At 38.9% G+C, this 26,325-nt stretch overlaps 1 protein-coding gene across 5 annotated transcripts; it reads right to left on the reverse strand.

Moving 5' to 3' along the window:
• Positions 1-25,164, reverse strand: slc4a10b (solute carrier family 4 member 10b). 5 transcript variants are annotated; one of them, XR_012772555.1, is made up of 27 exons: positions 24,949-25,164; positions 23,813-23,851; positions 19,257-19,338; positions 16,718-16,873; positions 16,454-16,592; positions 15,820-15,980; positions 15,497-15,682; positions 14,477-14,565; positions 11,127-11,284; positions 10,880-10,967; positions 9,043-9,189; positions 8,855-8,958; positions 7,829-8,003; positions 7,533-7,666; positions 7,055-7,300; positions 6,822-6,927; positions 6,271-6,432; positions 5,941-6,054; positions 5,683-5,844; positions 5,346-5,597; positions 5,169-5,237; positions 2,480-2,653; positions 1,898-2,017; positions 1,746-1,810; positions 1,534-1,633; positions 912-947; positions 1-820 (listed from the first exon to the last, which is right to left on the reverse strand). XR_012772555.1 is itself a non-coding variant. In XM_075479731.1 (26 exons), the coding sequence occupies exons 1-25, from the start codon at positions 24,994-24,996 to the stop codon at positions 1,558-1,560; spliced, it is 3,231 nt and encodes a 1,076-aa protein (XP_075335846.1). In that variant the 5' UTR covers positions 24,997-25,164; the 3' UTR covers positions 1-947; positions 1,534-1,557. The 5 variants fall into 5 exon arrangements, 4 of the variants coding, with proteins under 4 accessions (XP_075335846.1, XP_075335843.1, XP_075335845.1 ...); XM_075479731.1 differs by having other exon boundaries at positions 1-947; positions 24,970-25,164; XM_075479728.1 differs by having other exon boundaries at positions 1-947.
• Between the last annotated feature and the right edge of the window lie 1,161 nt (positions 25,165-26,325).

Below are 26,325 nucleotides of genomic sequence, written 5' to 3' on the forward strand. Positions count from 1 at the left end.
TTCATTTATGCTCAAATTTATTAAGGTTAGCACACTGACAACACTTAGATAATAAAACTGCTTTCTAAAACTGTTTTTTTTTTTCAAAAATCAACCCGTCTTGTGTTTTTAATATTCAGAAATGTAACAGTGCTGGAATGTTTGTAAGGATTAAATCCCTTTCCTATTAATACTTTATAATTAACAACTCAGTAAGTTTATACAAATATAAAACACATTAGGATCATCTTGCATTGAATTTATAATTGCAATATAAGCATTACACTTAAACTTTAAAGCAAAATACTGTAATTATTTGAACATTCTGCAGCGAAATAAATACAAAATAGATACCACAAAAATATATATAACTAAATAATTTCCTATATAAATAGGGTACAATCATTTTGGCAGAAAGGGTTATTGCATTTGGTTCCTCAAAAATATACAGTATATATTGTTGTCACATACAAGAGGTTCGAATGAGAAATATTTGCTTGTGCAGAGTACATTCAGTAAATCAGTAACTTTCAAGATGCAGAAAAAATCCATTTGAAATTAACAACAGGATGGAAATCTGAAGGTTGCATTGGTTTCTAAACAGAATGTTTCTGATGGATCAGTTACCACACACATCTATTCACTTACACACAGATTCACGTGGCTAAAATTGAAGGATTGATAATCTGCAGTACACAACACAGATCTGTATACCACCACAGAGGGAACAGAGAAAAATACAACACTGCCCCCACTGTCTTTCATTTCTACATGTTACATGTCTTATCTCGCATTCTCATATAGCAGGAAAATACAGGAGCGGGATGATTAACTTTCACAACTGAAAATCAAAAAACAAGAAATGTTTAATTAAGAGACACCGAGTCCTGTATACACTGTAAATACTGAGGAGATAACAGATTTCTTGATACCATTTGCATGGGATGCAGCCAGATATCTTCATGAGTCTAAAGCAGGACGGCAGCAGTGGTGAAAGTAGAAAAGTAAGGTATGATCAACAAAATACACAGCACCTTAAGCAGTAAAAGTAAAACAGCTTGTGAGCATTACATAACATCATTGCACTGTATCGTAATTCAAATAATTATATATTACATCTAAAAAAATAACAAACTAATTCTACATAATAACAACACTAACATACAGAGAGGGCAGTTCTCCCAGCAAAAGCTTAATCATGGGCATAACTACCCGTGTAACTACTAAAATCTAAGGTTTACACTTTTATCATGTGTGGATTACATAAATATGTATGATTTAAGAATTAACCAGAAAACTAAAAAGGCGTTGGAAGAGCCAGATTAACTATCTCCCATTTCCAGCCTTCGTGTAAAGCAACACTGACTCGCTGCTATGTAAAATAGCTCAGATTTTTCTGTACATATATGAATATGGATATTGTTCAAAGTGTTACCTCTGCATTTGCATTCAAGTCAGACAGAATATGAACTTATGCAACTATTACAATTTAATTTACACAAGCTAACAGTATGCACTAAATGACATTTCTGTATTGATGGTGAATTGTCTTACCGAATAATTATAAGATTCTTTCTCTTAAATGTTGGCATTCCATGTGTTTCCAAAGGAACCTTTTGACATCTCATCTGTGATGTTGATGATGGGTATTCCTCTGCAGAAACGGACACCAGAGAGCGGTTCAAAAAGATTGTAAGTTAACAATTTCCATTTACACAAAGATGCAAATGTTACCTGTAGACTTTCACAATTCTTATATAACTTACTTATACTCCCCTAATGGCACTTGCACAACTTCCTCATCTTCTCCTAGTACACTCTGCTCCTCCTCCTGAATGATGAATGAATAGATATAAGAAAATCATTTAAATGAATTTACGTGCATGAGTGCAATATTTGTCTATGAAAACAACAATACCTCTTCAGCATCCTCAAGCTTCTTCTTCTTGCTCTCTGGCATGAGATCGTCCAGCCAGCTCATCTCTCTCTTTGTGAAGATACAGTCCAGTAACTTCCTGATGAACACCAGAGCCAACACCTGCAGAGGAGACAGGGAAACAAACAACTGAATGTGTGTGAGCACTGTACAGGATGGTGTCATACCAAGAATGTACTGTGGATGGCTTTAGATTTACAGGAAGCAAACAGTGATGGAATTCTAGCAAGAAGGCTTCACATATATTTGACCACACAAAAAGGGACACGTGCTTAATTTGGATGAATTCATAGCATGAGTTAGCGAACAGATAGACGGAGAAGCCTAATTGTGTGTAACAAGCACTAAAAGTTTGAAAAACTGTGTTATTTTCCAAGGTAACATTTAGAAGGAAAAAAAAAGAGAGAAACACAGAGAAACAGAAAACTTGCGCTTTTTGTTCTGACAGTTTGTGCATTAATCTTTTAACACTCTTTTCTCTTTTTGTTTCCCTCAGGCAGCTTTCGGTTTGTCCTTAACATGTGAGTCGGGCTGGCAAATGTTATAACTGGGCTGTTTACTCACCATCATAGGAAACACAATGGCAGCCTTTGAGGTCTTGATAACCCACAGCAGAATCAGACAGCTGAGCTGGATTATGGTGAAGAGGTGCACCTTCCTCAGTGGTACATGTCGTAAATAGATGAAGTCTGGCTGATGCTTACCTGGCATACCAAATAATGTGACACGATCGAAGAACTGCAGTGTACAAAAGATAAACCATATCAACTATGTCATTATATGTTGATCCAAAACCTTATATATCATTAAAAACCAATAGTCCCTTTACAGAGTTGCAAGCTGTCCTTTTCATGTGCATTAATGCTCTTCCATACCTTCATGGATGCTGTTTTTTTTGTTTGTTTTTTCAAATATGCTGATAACAAGCTAAATGGTTCCTCTCTAGGTTATAGTTGTAGGAGCTAATCTTTCATCCATCTTTTCAAAAAGGTATTTCATATTTTCAGTGGTCAGACCACAGGTTTTTTTTTTATTAATCTCAGTCCATCTTGTATGACTTTAAGCCATTTTTTTTTTTTAAATCTTTGCATAGTTAAGCTTTTACCTCCATGAAATATAAGGGCACATTTTTACCATTACTGTGCTAACAATGTTGTAAATTTGGTATAACAACCCAACAGCAGCAGGCAGCTATTAACCGTTTTAAAAAGCTGTTTTTCCTGTTGTTTTAACAATCATATCAAATCAGTCACCAAATCAGCCTTTTATCAACTTAAGAACATATCCAGAATTAAGGGTTTCATGTCCCAAACAGATCAGGAGAAGCTGATTCATGCTTTCATCTCCAGCAGACTTGACTACTAAAACGGTCTTCTGACTGGACTCCCCCAAAAGAGTCTCAAACAGCTGCAGCTCATTCAGAACGCTGCAGCCCGAGTTTTAACCAGAACAAAGAGATCACATCACATCACCCCAGTTCTCAAGTCTTTACATTGGCTCCCGGTCAGATACAGAATAGATTTTAAAGTTCTGCTACTCGTCTACAAATCACAGAATGGTTTAGGTCCAGAATACATGAATGACATGCTAGCAGAGTATAAACCCAGCAGAGCTCTGAGATCTGCTGACTCAGGTCAGATAGTGGAGCCCAGAGTTCAAACTAGACAAGGTGAAGCAGCTTTTAGCATTTATGCTGCACACAACTGGAACAAACTACCAGCAGAACTGAAATCAGCCACAACTGTAAGCACTTTTAAATCCAGGTTAAAAACATTTCTCTTTCGGTGTGCGTATGGTTGAGTTTATATCTTTCTTTTTCCCCTCTTCTTTGATTGCTTTTAACTGTGTTTTTAATTTTTATTCTATTTTTTTTTTTCTTTAAATTGCTGCTTTATGCTGTTCTTTTAAATGCCTTGTCTTTATGTAAAGCACATTGAGTTGCCTGTGGTATGAAATGCGCTATAGAAATAAAGATGCCTTGCCTTGCCTTTGTTTTGCATTATGTCGCATAAGCTTGATCCAACTTGACACTCACACTCAGAGAAATTGTACAAAGTTTAGAAGCACGGGTAGGGCTCTAATTTTAAATGAGGTAAAACAATTAATGGTATGAGGATATTTCTGCCAGCTCTCTGTGTTGGGGCTTTGAAAATTCTACATGCTATAGCGTTTAGCTACCACTAAAAGGCAGTATACAGTGATCAGTCACATTGAAACTACTGACAAAAACAAGTCCTGTTCAATTTGTTACAGTGTAATGCTCTGCTGGGTAAACCTACATGTCTGCATTCATGTGAATATCACTTTGAAACCTGCCCTGTACTAAAATATTTTCCGGTACAGTCACCCCCTTCCCATAAGGCAACAGTACACCCTTAGATTAGCGGTCTCTCACAGCATGACATTAGTGCTCCCCCCAAAAAAATAAAAAGCTTTGCAAGAACTCAGAGTAAATGGGAAAGAGTCTGGAGTGTTCATTGGGCCTCAAATTCCCCATACACCAATCTGATGGGATCTGACAGCTTATGTGGGCAGCAAACCCAATTCACAAAGACCCCACCCTACAACCGACTGGGCTCAGAGGATCTAAGTCAGTACCAGACACTCCGGGTCACCCTAAGAAGTTCTTTGTCCATGCCTTAACTGGTCAGAGCTTTTTCATAGCTTTAGGGGGGCTTACTATGATCTTAATGTTAGGGCTAATCAGTGTAAATCCAGCGCCGCACGGATCTGTGAACAGACTAGAGTGCTGATTAGCTGATGAAGATAGTCTTTGGATATGTAAAAATAAGGTGCATTATCTGAAAGGAATAAAGGGATGACTGTGTAATGCTGGGCAGTTGAACAACAGACTCTGTAAATGCTTGGAACACACTAGGGGCTAATTAACTTCTTCACTTGGGCAGCCGCACAATGTGGAGGCAATGCCTCCGCTAACAGCGAACTCAAATTGTCCTGTAGACAATAAAAATAACACCACACTGATCTACTCCCTGTCCAACCTATTAGATATATATGATTTCAAGTATGACAATAAACTTACCCACAGGTGCTAAAATGCGTGTTGAAATGAAAATACAGGAGCACGACTGCAGTTGTCATGCCTGGATTAGACTCACAAAAGAATGTCATTTTTTATTTCTTTTGTTGTCAAATCACAGACAAACTTGTTTCCTTGTGTTTCATTTTGAAGGGTCAAATAACTTTAGTAAAAAAGACGTATTAAGTAATGTCAAACTCAATGTAATTTTACCTGAATGCCTCTGAGAGAAGACGCTCCCATGTAAAGGAATACTCCATACAAAACAGGCATGGGAATGAACTGAAAAGCAGCAAAAAAAAAAAGAAAGTTACAAAGGGAAACTTCATAATCCTGGGATCAAAACTGCACCAGAATCCAAAGATTGAAAAAAAAAAAACAATGTCTCACCTTAAGCACTGATGTCATGAAAACAGAAGAACCCATGAGTACGAAGATCATGAGGCCCGTAATGCGTTGCTCTCTGATTCCGAGAAACTTGGGCTGCTCTCCAGGAGCTGAGCACTCAGACTCCAGTTTCAGGCTGTTGACGTGGGTGATTGAGAGGACGGTGGCTGCTACAAACCACGGCAAGCCCATCAAAGAGCACACACCCAGCATCACCCCAACTATGAACAAGTCAAGGTGGTATCCACAGCCTTTCTGGAGGTGAGAGGCAGATTTTTAATAATCATTACTATCATTATTTTAAGGCTAGATTCCAAGACCATATACGGGGGGAAAATACCTTGAGTTTGTGTTCCTTTCTGTTGATAATTACAGCAGTGATCTGCTGGTCCATGAAGATGAGGATGGTACAAAGTAGAGCTGGTATCACAGTTATGACTGCTGTCCACCAGGGGTTGGGCCCCAGCGGGTTGATGAACCAACCTCGATCATCTCTGGTTGGCTAATAAGGCATTAATGCTTTAATATGTCGGGTTTTTTTCTACATATCATGAACATGTTGTCCTAAAATAGAATTACATTCTGTGTTTTGGCCCACCTTAAACACACTGGGAACCTTCAGTTTTGGAGAGGGGATCCCTAAGGCATAGTCAATCAAGACCATGGTAAGAATAGCGAAGAAAACAGCAAAGTCACTGATAGAAGATCGTACCTGAAAGAGAGAAAGCCTGTTGAAAGGGACTTTAATCCATTCCTTTAATCAATCAGTTTCAGCCATTTAAACAAACAGTGAACTCCTTTTAATCATGCAGTAATTATGTTTGACCACTAGAGTGTAATGTTGCACTATACTACCAATGTGCCATTGACATCACTGTTGAATTATAAAGGCAGGATAATGGCAATGACAATGGAGAAGGCCTAGTACCTTTGTGGGAAAGTAATTGCTGAACTTGAACTCCTTGAGGAATGCAGACATAATGACAGTGGAGAAGAAGAGAACGACACACCAGAAGAGAACATCAGGGACGTAGGGTCCATGAGGGCCACAGGCGCTGCCCACAAACTCGCCTCGTTTTTCAACACAGTCCTGCAACAAAGAGCAGGGCAGAACTATTCAGATTTATCATATAAGAGGTACAAACAACAGACAGAGTTCATGAGCTTTCATGTCTACATAAAAACTTTGTGACTCAGTACCAAAATGTGCTTTCATAATGATTTGGAGTGCTGTTTGATCCAATATAATCCAATATAATCCAGCCTAAATGCCCTTAATCTCGTCTGCTCTGCTTCCTCCATCTGGAAAAGCATGCCACTTTAAGACAGACAGCCTACTTTTTTGTTTAAATCTTATAAGTGGCTCAAATTTTATTTAAACGTTTTGTCTGTTATATTTGTATAATTCAATAACATGACCAATAAATCTGTTTTAGTTTTTATCGGTTTTATTTATTGTTTATTGATATGAATTCGTACCTTCACTTCCAATGCTTCCCAATAGATTTCCGTTGCGGTGATGTTGTTGATCTCCCAGTACTTCAGGGTGCCATTTGTGGGATCCGAAGGCTCGACACAGGAACATCTGTAGCAGCATATAAACATCTGGGTAACTAAACAATCCCTCAACAGTGAGGTATTTCCTGTAGCTACAAGAAATCTACTTAAAATCTCTTTTATTACTTCAGCGCATCAAGAATATGTTCACATACGAGTATGTGGTGAGTTTGTCCAGGTTGTTGTTCTTGTTAAAGGGATAGTGTACTCCCAGGTGTAAAAGTTTCTCCAAGGCTTCATAAATGAATATGATGCAGATTAGCGATGCAAAAGCTTCCTCTGTGAAACGTGTGATGTAACAAACAAGGGAACTCGCATCTGTGGCCACCAGCAGAATACAGAGGAATGCTGTCCAAAGACCTATGCAGGTTCGTAGAGAGAGATAGGACAAGCCATACTCCCTAAATGGAGATTAACAGAGAGAAGAGGTGTGATTTTTTTTTTACTGTTTGAACTTTGATGGATCGGAGGAAGTCATTATCACAGTGAAATAAGATGCATACAGAATGCGTTACTTGGAAAGCTGATAAAAATCAAACAATGTGATTCCAAAACTATCCCATTTGTAAATTAAACTGACATAGTAATTTAATAATGATCAGTCATTATCAGTATCATTTTAGAAAAACCTACTTGCAAAATTTGAACAGTATCTTTTCAAACACCAGCACAGGGCCTGTACTCCCCAGAATGGTGAGCGGCTGCCCAGCAAACAGGGAATAGGCTATTCCAGTCAGCGAAGCTCCAAACAGTGACTCAATTGCACTCTGGGGCATTGGAAAGGACAATGAGATTATTCATGGATAAAAAATTAAGATTTCTTGTTCAATTAAACTAAAAATGTTGTCTGATTTAACTTAGCAAAAGGTTAACACATTGCATATGGAATGTGAGCAGAACACTGGAAATACTTAAAGGAAAAAGCTTACTATTCGTCCTTCTGTTGCTTCGCCTAGCAGCCCTCCAAAGGTGATGACAGGGGACATGCAGGCACAGTAGAGGAATAAGAAGGAAGCAATACACTGTAAATTTACAGCTTCAGTGTAGTCGGATAGGTAGTGGGGGGCCTTGCGCTTGATGTCTAGAAAGAGACCACCGAACCACCTGAGATGAAAATAAACATGTAAATTCTATTACCATTTCTTTTCTTTTTCTTTTTAAACAGCAATGTAAATAAAAAGATGGGCATCTTTTTTTTTTTTTTTTTTATCATTCCCTAATTTTATTGTCCATCCACTGCCTCCTTCCTAATGTTCCGCTCTTGGCTTGGTGTGATGGGTCCCTATGATGAAAAAGCCTAGCTGCAAATAGAGATCAGGAGAAGAGGATGTTTCTATGGAAACCGCATCATGACTGAAACTACAGCTCAAGTTTCCCCAGAAATAACTGATCAGAGTCAGAATGATTATTTCGTAGAAAGACTGTATTTTTCGGTTCACAGGCTTGATTTAAAGAAAATTGGTGTACTTTTTAACAAACATATAATGATAGTCAAATTTTGAATACTCTTTAGTATCATATGGGCCTGACTATCTACGTAGACAATATGGCATAACTGTATTGCCACTTTACTGAGAGGGGCATATTTAGTTCAAATCTACAGGAGCACTCCGAGTTATCAACATATCAGCACTGAATAAAACTGCAGAAATGTTTGAAAAATCCCATCTTTGGCTGCACGGCAAGTTCCCTCAAAGTGCTTCGTCTAGTACAAAAAAAAAAACTTACTGATTTATTACAGTGTGAACTTCTAGAGGCTGAGCAGCAGTCCAAATGTTTATTAATAAATTCTCAGCAAATAACTTATGCATGAAGTGAACAAGTGGCATACTCTGTTGTCGTATAACTTCCTCACGTCTGTATCTGGACTTAATGGGAGGACTTAAATGGGAAATCAGAATTCACTCCACCAAAAACCTTTCAAGATGTCGTCCTTTCCTGTGTGACTTTTTCACCTTCCAGTCCGCTGCAGTTCTGGACCACCATGGCCACTAGGTTCTTCTTCCTCCTCACCCTCCACTAACCCATTTGGTAAAATGTTGCATTTCTTCCTTTTCTCCTGTATAAAGAAGAAGTTTATTTTTCAAGTTGAAATGACAAAGGAAAACTGAAAGAGAGGGAGACCAACGAAGTTCCTGCTGACCTGAGATGGTACATTTTTAGGTGGCTCTATTCGAATTGATGGGTCCCATTCTCCTGGGGGGAGGACCGTCACTTGATCGAGGAATTCATCGATACCAGCAATCAGATCATTCCGGTCTTTAGCTTTGTAGGCAACATCATGAAAAACCTGAAAATAAACAAACAAGCTGGAATAGGTGGCAATTTCTTTCCATTAATGAGCAAACATTTCACAATTACCTTTCAGTGTATTTAATTTGAAAATAGTAGACTTTATCTCTTCCTGTTGGCATTGTTTTCAGGCTTCAGAAAATGTAGCCTGTGACCAGGGACTAGCCAATCACCAGTAGTTTTGGATTCGATTAAAAGCTAACGTAAGCCCTGCAGTGCACAGGACTTTGGTTAATGTACGATTGTATCAGCCGAAAGGAAGCGAGATGGACACTGCTGTGGTCGGTGGATAGGGCTAAAGTTATCTTTTGTGATTGCCTGTTAGGGTTACTGAGGCCTACTCCCACTAATCCTCAGGAAATGATGGAAGAATTTAAAAGGCTCTGGCAGAGAGATTTAGAAAGTCACATGAGGAAATGTACGGAGTAGCAAAGTCCACGTGGTTAGAAGGTTGCAGTGGATGAAAAGATCATATTATCAGCTGGGAGACTGGGGTTGGAATTTTTTTCCAATATATAAATAGATAAAACCAATAGATTAAGTTGATTTCTTTTAATTCTTCGTCAGTATAATTTCAGTTTTCTGTCACAGTTTGGTTTGGTGTAGGCAATATAAGAACTTGGTTTGATTCAGGTAAAGACTATGGTCTGAGTGAGACACTTTGACGGTTAACCATCACTTTCAAAGGCAAGATTTGAATCCTGTTGATGATGATTTTTTTTAGCATTTCTGAATTCAATGCGTATGTCTGTGCTTGTCTGGCAGAAAGGTCTAAGGACATACGAGGATGAAGGGAGGGTTGCAGGAGGAGGACTGTGTTTTCAGATTCAATTGTTCTGATGACAATTATCAGCAGACATCATACAACTCCACTCTTAGCTTCAATCAATTAGCTCCACGTATCGTGAAATTCTCTCACGTATAAAGCTCTTAATAACCAAGCTTAAATGTATCTTAAAGATCTCATGTTTGTGTCATTTCCTAACATGGCTATTCTTTGTCAGACTGCATTCGTGGTTCCCAGTCTCCAAAGATAGAATGGGAGGCGGAGCCTTCAGTGATCAGGTCCCTCTCTTGTGGAATCAGCTGCCAATTTGGATTCAGAAGGCAGACACCCTCTCTGCCTTTAAGATTAGCCTAAAAATATTTACATTGTGACTTTTACTTAGGGCTGATCCTTCCTTTTGAAGTCTCTTCCTGTTGAAAGTGAGTTTTTCAACTGTTACCACCACCCTGTGCTTACTAAAGAGGGGGAATTGAATCAAAGCGAAGATTGAATGCAATCTGTTGGTTTATTTAGTTTGTCAGTTTCTTGTTAATTGGTGTCACAGGAATAAAAATATAAAGAATTAGACTGATTTGGATTACAATGAACTGGATTTAATCGGACTGTATCTTTAACGTGAGATGACTTTTCTTGTCATGACAACATAAAGTCTGGGCAAAAAGAAGCACATGAGGGCTGAGTGATTGCCAGAAGAAAGTTATGAAAGCTCTGAGCTGTTTCACACTTTGAAATGTTACACCACTCCAGGAATTTGTTGAGTTCTGCTGGGCTGTGAATTTATTCAAAGTGCGGAAAATCTGAATTTGACAATTTGCTGACGTTTAAAACATAGCAATCACTTTTTCAAAACATCAAAAACCCTACCGGATTGCAACACAGGCGTTCCTCGGTGAATCCTTACCTCATCTGTCATAAGTGTTGCAATGGACCTTCCAATTTCATGGTACTGAGCCCCCCTTCCAAACGGCCCTAAAAGAATAAACAGAAACCTGACGGCAAAAACACATGATTTTGGAATTTTTCGTCAAAGTAAATGTGAATATTTGTTGATGTACAATAGCTACTTATTCACATGTAAATCACAGACAGGGATGATCTAGGTTAAAAAGAGAAGCTGAACAGGTGTAGTTTAATCAGTCTGCAGTAACCTTGTGGCAATTGGGACTTCAGCCAGCCCACTGAGCAGGATCGCGGGGGAGAGGCGGACAAACGCCACCACCGGCTTGTTCAGAAATTCCAGCTCTCCCACTAACACATTACACGCCTCTGCCCCTGCTGGGATCTTCTTCATGAAATGAAGGTCTATCTGAAAGAGGACACAGTGTGCAGCATCACATAAAAGGTCCTGTCACCCTGTCAAGATAGCTTAACATCTAAGCAGCTTTGACTATAAGGATCATTTTAATAGTAGAGAATAAAAAAATCACTTCTGCGGCGTGCATGCATATGAAAGGTTATTATTCTTACTGTTTATCCTCACAATAATCCCCTAATGTTAGAGTTTAAACTGGCTTGTCATCCAAATATAGGCCAGCTGTGCGGGCTTTGTGTGTCCTAAAAGTCAAGCGTTTCACAGATGTGTGATTGAAATATCACAAAAGACTATCAAAACATAGATATTGGGTTTGATCTATTGTGTAACCATATGTAAGGGTCTGTTATTCCCAAATCAGGATGCCTAATTGTACATAAAAGCCCCTGAAGCTAAAACAAATGTTCTCCCGTGTCTGCTTTCACTCTTTGATCAAACTGAATTGCATTGTGGAGGGAATTTTGGAATATGAAAGGTGTTGATTTCTCTGTGATAGTCATATAGAAATGAAACGTGTTTGCTGGAGTGTTCTTTCATGGAGTTTATATGGCTAAAGAGCAGCTGAATCTATCAAAAAGAAATGCTACGACTGATTGACAGGTCAAGACTTGGATAATGAGTTAAATTAAAGAATAAATTAAATTCTGCTTAAGTGAATAACAATCTGCAGCTGGCCCGAATGTAGAAATTGTTATGTTAACATTCAGAGAAGTACTGTGTGAGCTAAATGTTTCTATTTAATTTAATTAATTTCATTTCAACCTCTGTAAATATACCCTGAGAACACATTAAATAATTATGTCAGGGAGCAGGGACCAGCACATGCACTTCAAACACTGATCGGCACGAAAGGCTAAACTCACATACATTATGCAAAAAGGTTTCAAAAAGGATTTGTCTTTTGTGCTTGTTGTCTGTGTTGAATGACTTTTTTAATACTTAACATGGTTATAATCCTAATCCTTCAGTAGGTGGCCTTTCTGTTAAAAACGACCTCTTGTCCATTTATCAAAACATACACTTACATAACAGTCCGCTCATATTTGTCAGATGTGACATACTTATTCTCATATGGACCATTGTTACATAAACATGGAGGTTGAATTCATGCATTCACATGGCACTTGTATAAAGTGGTGATATCCGTAAATAATTATTCAAAGGGGACATACTGTATTATACTGTATTTGGCTGATTTTTTTTTAAGCTTTTGGTGTGTTTGCAAAGTTACAAAACCTAAACGCATACCAAGGAGAGTTTCTCACAAACTGCCTGAAAAAAATCTTGGTTATCGTTCCTGCTTTTCTTCATTTACATGTCAACATCCGCATGTAACACATTTGCAGAACACCTTGGAGGTCAATTTGGCACACTTCAAGCAAACAACGAGCAGCTCCCTGCCATGATCATTGGTTCAGGTTATTGTTTTTGTTGGTAAGTGTAGACTTTGGTTCTGATTCTTCTGCTTATCTTACTCCCGTTCCCTTTATACCCTCCCAGAGGGCCCAGGTGTCTGTTCTCCTGTCTCCAGCTTGCGACTTACCACACATGTTCCATGTTCATTATCAACACACTGCAGGTAGCAGTTGGACAGTGTCATACATTAGCGTGCTAAAATGAGTACATTCATAACTGACGTTAATCCTTTTTTTCATTAATCGTGAACCGACCCAAGCTGTTTTTAACTGATAAACGTGAGGTTAGTGCGCCTTCCTCTCATAGCATTAAAAAACTTTCGTCCAACAGTGAATGTGTCATGAGTTGAGCTTGCACAGAACCCCCCGCTAGACACGACACTTATATCAGCACCAGATACAGACGACACAGCAACCAAAAATACAATCCCACATTATACAGAAAAACAGAAAAACCAACATAAAGTGGCTTACTAAAACAAAAGTAGGGATAGGAAGAGAACTGTAAAGTTGGTTATATTAACTGTTATAGTTTCCAGTTAGTGAGGCCAGCTTAATCTAGGATCAAGGATGCAATAGATGACTCTACTCTGTAAAAGATGTAGCAGAGTAACCGGTAATGGAGGTTGAATTTCAGTTTGGCACAAACAGCTTTGCTGTGTACAGACTCTGTTCTGACATGTGTCTCGCACTGCTATTAAGTAGGATTTTATCTAATGTCGTGCTCCAACAACAGATTTTATCACAGAGCTGCTGCCCTGTTTTCTCAGTTTATTTTAGATATATGACACTGTGTTGGTGCTGAGTGAACACGTTGAAATTGTCTTGAGTGTTTAGACTGAAAAGTCTTGAATTTTTACCAGGGATAAGAGTGTTGTAGACAGAATGTGACAACAGATGCTGCATTCATTTGCAAATAAAGAAAAGGTAATGTTTTTTGAACATTAAGTGACGTACACCTATTTTAATGGATCTCCAAAAGAAATGATCGGGTGGTAAATTGGCATAGTATGCTGGAGGGATGGAATAGACAAATCAAATTATGAAAATGGAGGTGACAAAATTGATGTGAATTTAAAAAAAAATAAGAGCAGCGAAATTGGATGTAAATTAAACAAAAAAAAAGGGAAATTATCGAGTAATTTATGAACTGTGCTTTGTGCTGAAATAATAATTTACACCAACACCGAGTCATGAATTATTCATTTACAACACCCAAAAGATGTTTGTTCTTTACAACTGCAATTTTTGTGAATGACAGCAGAGATAGACGCATATGTCTGTAAACTTGAATTCTTTTTAGTGTCGTCTTTTACTTTTTGGACTGCATCTCAGAGGGAAACACTTTTTATTTCACTACATTTACTTGACAGCTTCAGTTATTCCACAAATTAAGATTTTAGTTAACATTAAACACATATTGAACGTACAGAGTGCATTTTTGTGGTAAAAATATACTTCTCAACAGGCAACAGCTGTTACAGCTGAAATGAACTGTTTACTGATCGGCCAGTCAACCCATTTAAAGCATGTGAATTTTTACTAATCAAACATCAGTCTATCAATAGAGAAAAAAATACAACAGTAGATTAATGATTTAAATAAACAACATATAAATGTAAAAGAGATTTTACTAAAGTGACATTTCCAGTTGCGGGGCTTTCATTGCACTCGAGTACGTTTGTAATAAAACTGAACAGTAACTAATCTGTTTAATGCATGCGATAAAGTAAAAGGTCATTCTTGGCCGAACTGCAAAAGAGAACCATACCTTGCTGAAATCCACAGTACTGTTTTCTCTACTGACTTCTGTTTTGCCATCTGGAGCGGCTAAGTGGGACGAGGAGGCCGTCATCTGACCTGGACAATCCACAACAGAGAATCACGAATCAGTTCCAAACACTTTCCAGCGTCAAGTGTCGGGGGAATAGTTTCCTTTAGTGATTTCTAACTAGATGATAAAGAATTGGGATGAATGAACAATGCTTAAAAATACTGAATACACGGATTGATATTTGGGGTTTACCTTCACATTGGGAGAGGAAATTTATGAGAAATTCTAAAAGAAAATAATTTGAATAAAAATAGGATTCAAGAAATATATTAGAATAGTGAATAACCTATATTATTAAGTAACTACATTTCAGTCTCAGCTATATTCTATATTCATTGATCTGTGTGATTGAAAATTAGCACAAAGTATGTTTAATATGTGGAGCTTACCAACGATTGTTGTTTGAAATTAGCATGAAAATGCAACACCAGAAAAAGGATATTGCTCATGCTGTTCCACTGAGTTTCCAGGTGAGTCAGTGAAACAAACATTTTGTTGGGTTCTGTGACTGGTTCTGTCATTCTGGCAAAAATGACACTTACAGAATTAGAGCTGGCAAAGATAGAGGGGGAAAAAACTGCTTTCAAGTTTTTCCTGGAATAGATTGAACTCAGATTCTGACCAAATGTTTGTCATACTGCTAACACGTTTTTTTAATACGGGTTTTCTTTTTTTATATAGGCTGGCAAAAGTTTGATGTCATACTGTGTTAACCAGCACTTGGGGCTGTGTCATTGGTTGGAAGACTTACTCAGGTTGGAGGGGACGGAGGAAAACACACAAGTGAAGACAGTCTGTACATAAGGTGCATATACACAATACATGCTTTTCCCTCTCAAAACAAAGAGATCTAAGATAACTTTTGAGTTTGCATATATAATCAACATATGATCAACATTCCACAAACAGTCCAATCCAATACCTAATTTCCAAAGAGCGCAGCTCAGGTTTTCTCACCATTCTTGTCCAGGTGCTGCTCAGACGCCCGTCGGCCCATGTCAGCGATGGAGCGCACAATGGGCAAGCGATTAGCCAACTTCTTCTGATTCTGGTGATGGTGCCGCTTTAATAGGGTTTTGCGCACTTTTTGTCTGAGCTCATCTCCCAGTGGTGAGTACAACTCTTGGTGGTCTAGCACCATGTCTAGGGTAGAAAAAACAAAAAAACAATCTGTTAGCATTTGTGTTTTAGAGGTTCTTAGATTTTGATCCAGTGCAAAAGTCAAATGATGACTAATCAAATGAAAATCTTTTCTTGCTGACTCCCATTGCTGCAGTTACCTGCAATATCCTCAATGCTATTAGCCCTCATATCGAAGAGCACGGTGCCGTTGATAATGCAGCTGCGCAGTTCAAAAAGACTGTGTAGAGACAGCGTGGCCACGTAGGGTTTACTCCATCGCTCTCCTCCGTCCTCCACATCCTCCTCAAACTTCAGCCACCTGTAAGAGGAGTTTGAATTTCCATCATGAGAGACCAGCAGACGGCAAACAGGATTACCATCTGTTCTGGCTGCAATTACAACACATTTGTTCTGAGGCCCCACATATAGTTCTTATATCTCTTTTTCTCTCTCAGCTTCACTCATTTACTCTCCTTCCTTATTGCCTTTCATTAGGTTAGCACTGTAAATAAAATATGTCTATTGTAAATATGTCTATATGCCTTATTTACCCTGTTAGCACATCACCATACAGTTATTTTGCAAGGCCAGGTTATTTGAAACGTTAAAACATTTAAAACAATGAATTACAGTTACTTATTGTAATGGAAACACAGACATTGGACAAGTGTGTACATTTTTCATCAATGTAAGTGGGATCAGAGCCATGACCGCTCCATCTAATCCGAGCTGCCCGTAATGAAAACTCGACAGTGTGTAGATGCCATGTAGTCGCATTAGAATCTATAATACCTGGCACTTTCCCTCCACTCAGAGTCCTCTCCATCCTTTAGGCAGATCTCATCCATCTCGGTGAAGAGATCATGAGGAATGTGCTCCTCGTCATCGTCGTCTGCCCCCAGCAGGAACTGCACTCTCTGGGATGGAGTGTCTGGGAACACAAGGATTTGCACTGAGTTGTAAGAGCAAAACTGATCGGATAAGCCATCTTAAGTTAGGACAAGACACTTTTCTTTCAATGTTTTAGCACATGCACATGCATGTTGTGGCTAGTACCATAAAGTGGAGACTCTCTGCCCTCCTCCAAGGGAAGGTTCAGCTCCCTGCTCCTCCTTCTCCAATGTTTGTTTCCATGGTGACGATGCCTGCGATGGCTGCGGTGCCTGGTACTACCCAGTGGGACATGGACCCCGATGTAGAGCGTCCTGTGGCCTGGTGACAAATCCCACAGAGATTACAGGAAGATCAACAACAACAGCACACCTGTTTTCTGTGTGTTTGTGTGTGGGTGTGGGTGTGGGTGTGGGTGTGGGCGTGGGTGTGCGTGGGTGTGCGTGGGTGTGCGTGGGTGTGCGTGGGTGTGCGTGGGTGTCTGTCTGTCTCTCAGTCTGTGCATGCACATGATGTTTAGAAGTTGGGCATTTAATCATGATTTCACTCATTATGCTCGAGTACTTCTTCTGTGATTTATTCCACTGAGTTTCCCATGTGTTGCTTACATAAGGGGGGATTTTACTGTGAGTATCGCCCAAATAGATAACACCACATGTAATAATATGAAGCCTACTGCAGCTGTACATTAGGCACATGCCACGCCACGATTGATTGAAAAGCTATCTTTTACATGTCAAATTTTGAATTGTAATTTTGGCCGAGGTCATCATAATCTCCTCAGCCTGCAGAGGAATTTTCGATTTACTACTTATTGGGTAGGAAACTTTGGAATGGTTCTTTGTATATTTATATCTGTCTTAAACGTGTATACAACCCCAATTCAAAAAACAGTCGGGAGATTTTCTAAAATGCTTATCTTATAAACCAATCATTTATTCCCAACAGACCAAATAATTCCCATTAAGAGTGAGACACTTTTTTAGTGAGACACACCATTTCATTAAAAATATCTTGACTTGAGTTTGATGGCAGCAGCAGGTCTAAAAGAAGTTTGAACACAGCCATATCTTCCATCCTCTCTTCTTTTAACAACAGTCTGGAACATCTATGAATTGAGGAGACCAGTTGCTGGAGCTTTGGGAGAGGAACATTTTTCCACTCTTGTCTGATATTGGATTCTAGCTGCTCAACAGTCTTGTGTTTCCTTTTTTATGTTTCATGATGTACCAAAGTTTTTAGTTGGTGAAAGATCTGGACTGCAGGTAGGTCAGTCCAGCACAAGGATTCTTCTGCTGTGAAGCCGTACTGTAGATGCAGTATGTGGTTTAGCATTACCTTTCGCTCGGAGAAGACTACATTCTTTCTGGATCATGTTTACATGTGGCTTCTTCTTTGGTTGATAGAGCTTTATCGTGGTTAGCTGTGGCCACAGACACAGTGCCTCACGCCTCATGGCCTGAAGATCGCAGGCATCCAGTATAAATTTTTGGATGTGTCCCCTGCACACAGAGATGTCTCCAGATTCTTGATTTTTTTTTTTAATATGTACTGTAGATGATGGCCTATTCAAAGTTTTAGCAGTTTTGCATTGAGGAACATTTTTCTGAAATTGATCCCAAAATTGTAGACAAAGCTCTTTCTTTTCTTTTTTTTTGGCGACTGCTGAATCTCTACCATCTTAACTTCTGTAAGACTGCCTCTCTAAGATGCTCTTTTTACCCAGTCATGTTACTCACCTATTTCCTATTAACCTAATTACTGACAACATGTCCCTTCAGCTGTTTCTCATTAGTACCACTTACAAATTCAAAATGAGCTCATATTTGTCATGCAATAGTAAAATGTCTCACTTTCAAATTTTGTTTTCTGTGTTTTATTGTGAATAAGATACTGATTTATGAGATTTGCAAATCATTGCATTCTGTTTCTGTTTACCTTTTATACATGACATCCCAGCTTTTTTTGGAGATAGGGTCGTACATAACAATACAGTAGCTGTAAGCTCTATATGAAGCAGCTTATATTTTTACATTATAACAATATTATATGTGAAATATATTATAGCAATAATCTAGTTATGAAGGGTTTTCTTGGCGTTACAATTCCCATAAAATCATTGTGATTACACTCCTGGTCTGGGCTTGTGTGAATTTGGGTTACCAAGTTGTTCACTGATGTTCTGCCCTTTATATAACTACAGCATGTGTGAGATAGTGCAGGTATTAAACACCATGTGAAAGGGCAGTGAGGATGAGCATGTGTTTGCGTTAGGGAGTTAGAAAGCGAAACACAGGCCCACACTAAACAAAAAGCACAAGACAGCCTAGATGGGCTCCCACTCAGACACTAATACTTTAATGTCTTAACAAAAGACACCTTTTCATCCAAACTACTGCCAAAAACTTAGACAAGAGTTTAAGTTGTAAAGCTGTTTATTGCCTTCTATACCTGCATACATCGATGAGTATAACTCCTGGCCTTTTACCTTAAGTTGCACACTGTTTTGTATCTTTGTTTTGATTGTCCGTGTTTTTCTGAGTGATTACTGCTGATGCAACCTCAGCTCCCCCTCAGCTTCTGCCTCCTACTCTGCTCTTATCTTTTACCAGTAAAAAAAAAAAAAAAATCTGTAAAGAGGAAAGCAGAGTGGGTGGATCAGGAGCAGCGGCAGCAGCCGTTTGCTGCTTGATGCTTTTGGTACCTTCAAAATCTTCCTGCTCGAAGTTTGGTCTTTGCTGGGAGCGTGCTCCTCCCCTGTCAACCACCGCCTCATCATCGTTCCTCTGTCAGACGCACAAAAGCACACACATAAAAGCATGTTGAAATTGTTGAGTCCAGTCACAGTGTCACGTCAACATTAACGCGAAACTCTTGCAGCATCCTATAGTCTCGTGAACACAGCATTGAATAAAATGTTTGTTGACTTGGTGTTCCTTCACAGTTGAGGGCATTACGAACAAACACATTATCCCCCACTGCATAGCGCAGTTACCTTGGAAACTAATTGCACATCTTTATCATGAGAAGGAAGGAGTTTCAGGATAGTCCAAACAGAAAGCTTTTCATTAGGGGGGCAATATATCACCCACCTACAATTAAAGTTTTATGCTGTGGAAGAGGTCTGATCTCGGTCCAAATAAGTCAGGTCAGGTGAGTTAGCATTTTTCTTTACTGGTTGCTTGTTTAATGCTTCACTTTGTGTTTTATTATATATACGTACAATCAGCAATACCGTCAGCATTCGTGGCTTTTATAAATCTTTACCAGATGCTTGTTAACGTTATTGTTAATAATACTGTAAATGTTTGTAACAGTTCCTTTATATTGTTAGTTTGTGAAAGTTTGTGAAGAATCTACAGTGAACGTCTCATCAGTTCATACAAAGCTTAAAAATGTCTTTTGAGTCTTTAAGCAAAATACTCCAAAATGTTCTGCTGATGAGTCCCAAGCTCTTTATTGCCTCATTGAGATTAACAGATACAAAATTCTGTGTTTACTAGTGACTGACTATGCACTTTTTGAATATGCCTTTTAATTTCTCGAAAACAAGAACTTCTTTTTTTTCAATCACTCACATATTGGCTGTTAATTTCCCTGTCTGGAATGAGCAGCACATATTGTCAAGTTTGAGAAGTTGTACGTACAATGTTATAGCAGCGAAGGACGAAAACACCCTTTGATCATTAATCCTTTTTCTCAATGGCCTGTTTGAGGTCATGCAAATAAAACGATCTCTTTGTGCAAACATGTGGGCTCCATTTAGAAAACCGATGGGAATTTTTGGAAAAATATGCTTTATTTTGTTCTTTTCAGTCGGTTTCTTTGTACCTCATGACTACATATTTCTCTTCTATGTAACTCTGACCACACGTAGTCCTCCATACAGACAGGACAGGCAAAAAAAAATCTGAGTTGGCTGTTGCTAAGGGCTCAGTAAAGGCCTTATTAGATTTTGATAAAACACTTTCACACCTATAAACACTTTAATTGGGATTAAATTAACCTTCCTGTTATATCATTGACAGACCTTTGCTGCTTTTTGCATCTACCATATCTAAACGTGTTTGTAATGCTGTACATCACGGTACTAAGAAATTTATATGGTTTTCATTCCCATTTTTAAGCTGTGTTTAAACACTTAAAACACAGTCATTTAGAAGGGCTAATCAATGATTATAATCTGATAATTCACGTTTAGAATGCTGTTGTCAATATTCAATTAGTAGTTTTCTCATATCAATTAGTATGCTTCAAAAGCCTTGTTAGGGCTTCATTATCTCTTATCTAATGCTCATAATAGGAACTTTAATTTAAGGGTTACTGTCTGACATTTTGACTATGTTCTACCACCCACACTGTAATCATACATCAGATGCACACTTCCATACCCAAACAAATACATTGCATACTAAGCTAAAATACCTTTAATGATCTGCTGTGATATCAAATCATTTTTTTCAGTGCAGAACTGCAGTTTAGCACTGGATACACGTTGAAAAACCGTCAGAATATGAGACAGATTATTGAATGAAGATTTCATCAAGCTTGTATGAGCAATTGGTCGTGTTCTGGACACAGTACAGCCACAGAATATGGATCTAGCTAATTAGATCCAGATCTCAGAGAAAATCAGTAGTTTCTGCAATGACCACTGGCCTGCTCATCTGCTTATGTAACACTTGTGAAAGGAGATGAGAGTGAGGAGGTGGTGAGTTCCTTTCGACAGAATCCTCAGTGATGGCTATTTTCTATTTAGCAGCGTGTGAAAAGATAAAAACTGAATATCTGCTTTAAGCTCTTTTATTTATAAAAGCCTAACCTTTGTTTGTATCTAAGTATGTATTTCAGATAAAAGATTTATCGTGGTGTGGAGGCTTTTAGATATAAAAAAAGATGGATTCTGAGCAGGAACACCGTCGTAGTATCACAACACAGCATGAACACTCGCAGCTCGACTGTGCTGCCTCACACAGTCAGACTAATGAGGGAAAAAGACAGCGCAAAGGTGGCATAACCAGTGCAGTACATGGGGCAGAGTAGGTGGAGTTAGTAGGCCACAAATCTTCAGTCTAGATGTGCAACATACTCTTCTGCACAGAGTATGCAAACATGTGTACAGAGGTACAACACTGAGATTTATGAATGTTTAAAATGTGAATTAGTACGGCAACCTGTAAATGTAGAAAGAAAATGAATTTCCCCTGCAATGTGTCTGTCATCCAGTCAGGACATGCAGCTTTGTTTAAAGTAAATAAATCATTGATTTACTGCATTACACTTTCAAAAGTAACAAAAAGCTACAAGCTCCTCAACATCTTGCTTGTTTAAGCACCAAAGCTAACGTGGTACCACAACAATGTGCAGCTTTGCAGGAGGTTATTTTCCTCACAAACTAATCATTAATAATAATTGCACTTAACTGGTTAAATAAAAATGCAGGAACACGTGTCATACAGTCAATAGGATTACTTTTCCCAGCCGCGAAGGGTTGATTGGTGTGACACGCATTTGTAAAATCATTTGGCGCTGTGATTTACTATCCCATGAAGCAAAGGCTGGTGTTAAAAAAGCACACATTTGCATCTGGAGAGATTCATAGCTGACTCTACCTAGAGAAGAGTCAAAGCACTTGTTACAGTAGGTATCTTTATCCTGAAAGTGAGCTTGATTCCTGCTCTTGCCTGAGCCATCTTGACCACCAGATGACAAACGAAGCATTATGATTATGAAGTGAACTGCTGTTCACAGCTGCAGTGCCACATGGTCTGGCCAGAGCACAAGGCTGATGTCCATAATCTGTATACTGGCGATGAATCAACATCCCTGCACAGATTAAATTGATAGTTGTTGTCTAAACACCAGTCATACTAGCCCTTACTAAATGTTCACCATGCTCATATGCAGTTGATAAAGCAGTACTGATGACCAGTACATTCAACATGAACTGTCATCAAGTGGGGTGCATATTTCCAAGAGCCAAGCACACCATAATCAGTCAAGGATCTGGATCAAACTATATTACCACACACACTCACACACACAAAGCTGTGTTGCTGAATTTAAAGGGTTTACTGGAAAAAGACATGCCAGAATGTCAACACAAACAGACTCGCACACCATTTTCGGACTGGGTTGTGATCAGGTGTTGTAAACTACAGCCTGAATACAGAGAAAAAAAGTTGTACGTATATATTTGTCCAATGGGTGCCCACGTTGCTTTTATTGTAATAATGAACAGCTTCTGGCCGGCAAAATCATGGTAAAGGACTGGCAAGCCACACAGATGAAGTGGCATCCCGGGATGTGGCACATACTTGGATCTGATCCCTACAGATGGCTGTGGCAATTTTGAAACCATCATTGGCACCACAGGCTTTCGTGTAGAATAAAATGCACTGTAATCCTTAAATATTTCTGCTTTGAGCCTCCCGTCAGAGGAGACATCAGTACAAACCTACTAACAAAACTACTCTTTTTACTGAACTTTCAACCATCATTTGGCCTTTTAAATCTGCACCCATCCCCACGCTGCTAAATGTTCACAATTTTACCACTTTTATCAGGCAGTGGATACTCAGAAAGAGCTACAGAATTCCACCTTACTTGACATAATTTATCCACTGTTGCAACCATGTAAATATGTCTCGCATCAGAGGTGTTCTTTGTGTCAGTAAAGCAGCTCGCACAGTAATTCAGGCATGCCAAACGACTGCAAATTAACCATTGTCCTACCTGGTTGTTGAAGGACCAAGGAAAGTTTTCAGAATACATGAGCTCTCCCTCTGCGTCTTCTGCTCTATAATTATCTCAGACAGAGTGGGACACTGTCTAAAAGCCAGGCTCTAAGCAAACTCCTGCTGCCCTGCTTCACACCATGTCTGATAAAGGCTGATGCCCGTCTGTTGTATCGAACAACTGGAATTTGTGGTTGAGCATCCGTCAGCAGTGCCACCACTCTCTGTTCATGAGATTATAGATTATGCCGCTGCTGCCCAGCAGTATTTTACCAAAAATTAAGCTTGGTTTATGAAGTGCCTTTTCTCTACCTTGCATGATTAGGAAGTAAAACTATAGATAAACATGTGCCGCATCAAATCTACTTAGTCCAGCCAAAAAGAGTGTTCTGCAGAGCCAGCGTCAAACATTTTGTTGGAATGTATAAAATTTTATCAGTCTGTAATCTCAATGCTACAAAAGTGCATCTCTTTGCATGTAGCTTCCAACACATTGCACATAAAAACCAAAGGAATAACTCACCGAACTTCTTCGCCCAACTGACGCAAATGAAGAGTTGGCCTGAAAGAAAAAAAAGGTTTTAAGGGAGTGGTAATCATCAATAGTTCAGAGTTCAATAGACTTCAAAAAGCCTAGTAATGCTCTTTTTTCTTTCTTTCTTTCTTTCTTTCTTTCTTTCTTTCTTTCTTTCTTTCTTTCTTTCTTTCTTTCATTCATTCTTTCTTTCTTTCTAACAATCAGTTGAAAGATTACATAGATTCTGAAATGTTTTTTCAAAACTAGGTTATGACCTGACATTTTAAAGCCAAAGCTTTAAAAGTAGCTTCAGAGAAAAAAAATAATAAAAAAATATCAGTCTCTCACAAAATGGAAAAATCTGTTTTGATAAAAATAGCCAATGGATAATGACCACAAATCTCCTCCATTATGCTCAGCAAAAAACAATAAGCATCGGCTCTCATCTCTTTGCGAATATCCCCGGTGAGGCTTCCTCTGTTTTTCATCCAAAATGGAAATATTCAAAGAAAGGTTGTAAATGATTTTGATTAAGAGAGGGTTGAATAGATTAGTCTTGCATAAACTTTACAATGCTTTTGCATAATGCACAAGGTCACTTCTGTCTCAGTTCACTGTAACAAAAAAAAAAACATTTGTAACAGATGTTTGTTATGTAAAACATAAAGCACAGAGCACTGGACATCATTTAACCTCTCCTATTAGCCTATATCCATATCAAACTGTAATAAGAGGCAGCTAAACTATGAGAGAAGAACACGTGAGTGTCTCCTTGTCTTAATTCTTTGGGTAAATAGTTTGCTTTCAAGTGTCATTTTGGCTGAATAAAACGATGGATTGAATGGAAAATAATCCAAACTGAAATGATGTAATCCCTGTCAATATGAGAGACTTGGTCATCATCAGTGAGAAGAGCTCTAGAAAGTGAACCACAGCTCCTCAGAGCTCCACAGGTAGCAGCACCACCTGAGCTGTTGAACTAACCACTTTGAGTCAGCCTCCTGAAGATTTGTTGTATATTCAGCAACATCTCTTACACGCGCCAACCTCCACTTTCTCCACGTAGTATACAACACACGTCAAGCTTGAAACATTTATGTGCATTGAGTAAATGTTCGTCCCATGAGATCAGTGCTCTTTACCGATGGCAGCAGCGGCTCTACCTGAGCTCCCTGATCGGCGGTATCCATCCTCCTCTCCAGCAGTTCACCGGATCAAAAATGAAGGAGCAGAGACCTCGGCTGTGTATAATCCCGTCAGGTGTGGGTGGCTGAGAGACCACACAGCGATCACATGTTTATGAGATCGGTCGGTCAGAGGCTCGCTGATGATTAGCGCTCCTCTGATGCTCATGAAGAACATGCGCATCTCTGCCAGCTGACGTGGACGCATCGCTCCTGAAATGTTGTCTTTATTGTTTGAGGCAAAGAGGTGAAAAGACTGGTATCAAAACCAATTACTGAAACAAAATTATATTTGTCATCCCTCCTGTTGTTCTGTAAACTTATGTAGAGTCATTTCCTTTTTTTTTTCTTTTTTTTTTGGTTTTTATCAGACTTTACTGCAGTTCAAGCTTATTCGCATCTTTGTTCCCCTCATTATGTCATTAGACTTCCATCAACCTGATAATACTCAACCAGAAAGATACAACATCAGAGGCAGAGCACCTTAAAACACCCGAAAACTACTAAAAAAAAGCGTCACAAACAGCTAAAAAGCAACACAAAACTACAGAAAGGCTCCAAATCAGCCCAACGATACACTGAATGAATGAAAACAACTGCAGAGACTTACAATGACAGAACATCCATGAAACTCTTTTTAAAACAACAAATTGATTTTAAAACTACCTAAAAGAGAATGAAAGTGACTAAGAACACCTAAAAGTGAGACACAAAACAACTACACAATCTTTCACAATCACACTGTGGTTATGATATTGTAACAAGCAAAAAAAAAAAAAAAAAAAAACTCTTTATACGACCCTTCGGGCGCCATCACATGCATTCATTTGCTTCGTGGAGTTCCTGGAAAGGCAGGTTGGATTTGGGGTTATGTGTTCACAAGCCTCTGCCCGCATGAGTTGATCGTCTTCTGGATTGCTGCTGAAAACATCTGAGGGTTTTGCACAGCGCGGATTCCTTCAACTGACATAAATACCCTAGTACCGCCATCTGCTGTATATCACAGTCCACGTGTAGTTTGATCCATGCGGAGGGAAATTGTGCTCCTTTCATTTAGTCATAAATAGAAGTTTGTTTATGAATAAAACATCATTTCTGGATAAATGGCCTGCCTCTGGACCGTTAAACTGAGGGGCCGTTCTGCATACAGTTATCGCCATCTGCTGTTTATCCCTGGGAAGGTATATTGAAGATAAAGTGAGCGCCATGAGGAGCTAAACGCCACACCTCTTACTGACAGCTGTGAGCTTTATCTTCGCGCTGAATTCCAATCAACCGCACATTGAGCTTATTATGCATCAGTTTTAATTATGGATATCTATAAGTTCCTATATC

Source organism: Odontesthes bonariensis, chromosome 12 (genome assembly GCF_027942865.1).
Source record: "Odontesthes bonariensis isolate fOdoBon6 chromosome 12, fOdoBon6.hap1, whole genome shotgun sequence".
In the NCBI taxonomy this organism is placed as follows: domain Eukaryota; kingdom Metazoa; phylum Chordata; class Actinopteri; order Atheriniformes; family Atherinopsidae; genus Odontesthes; species Odontesthes bonariensis.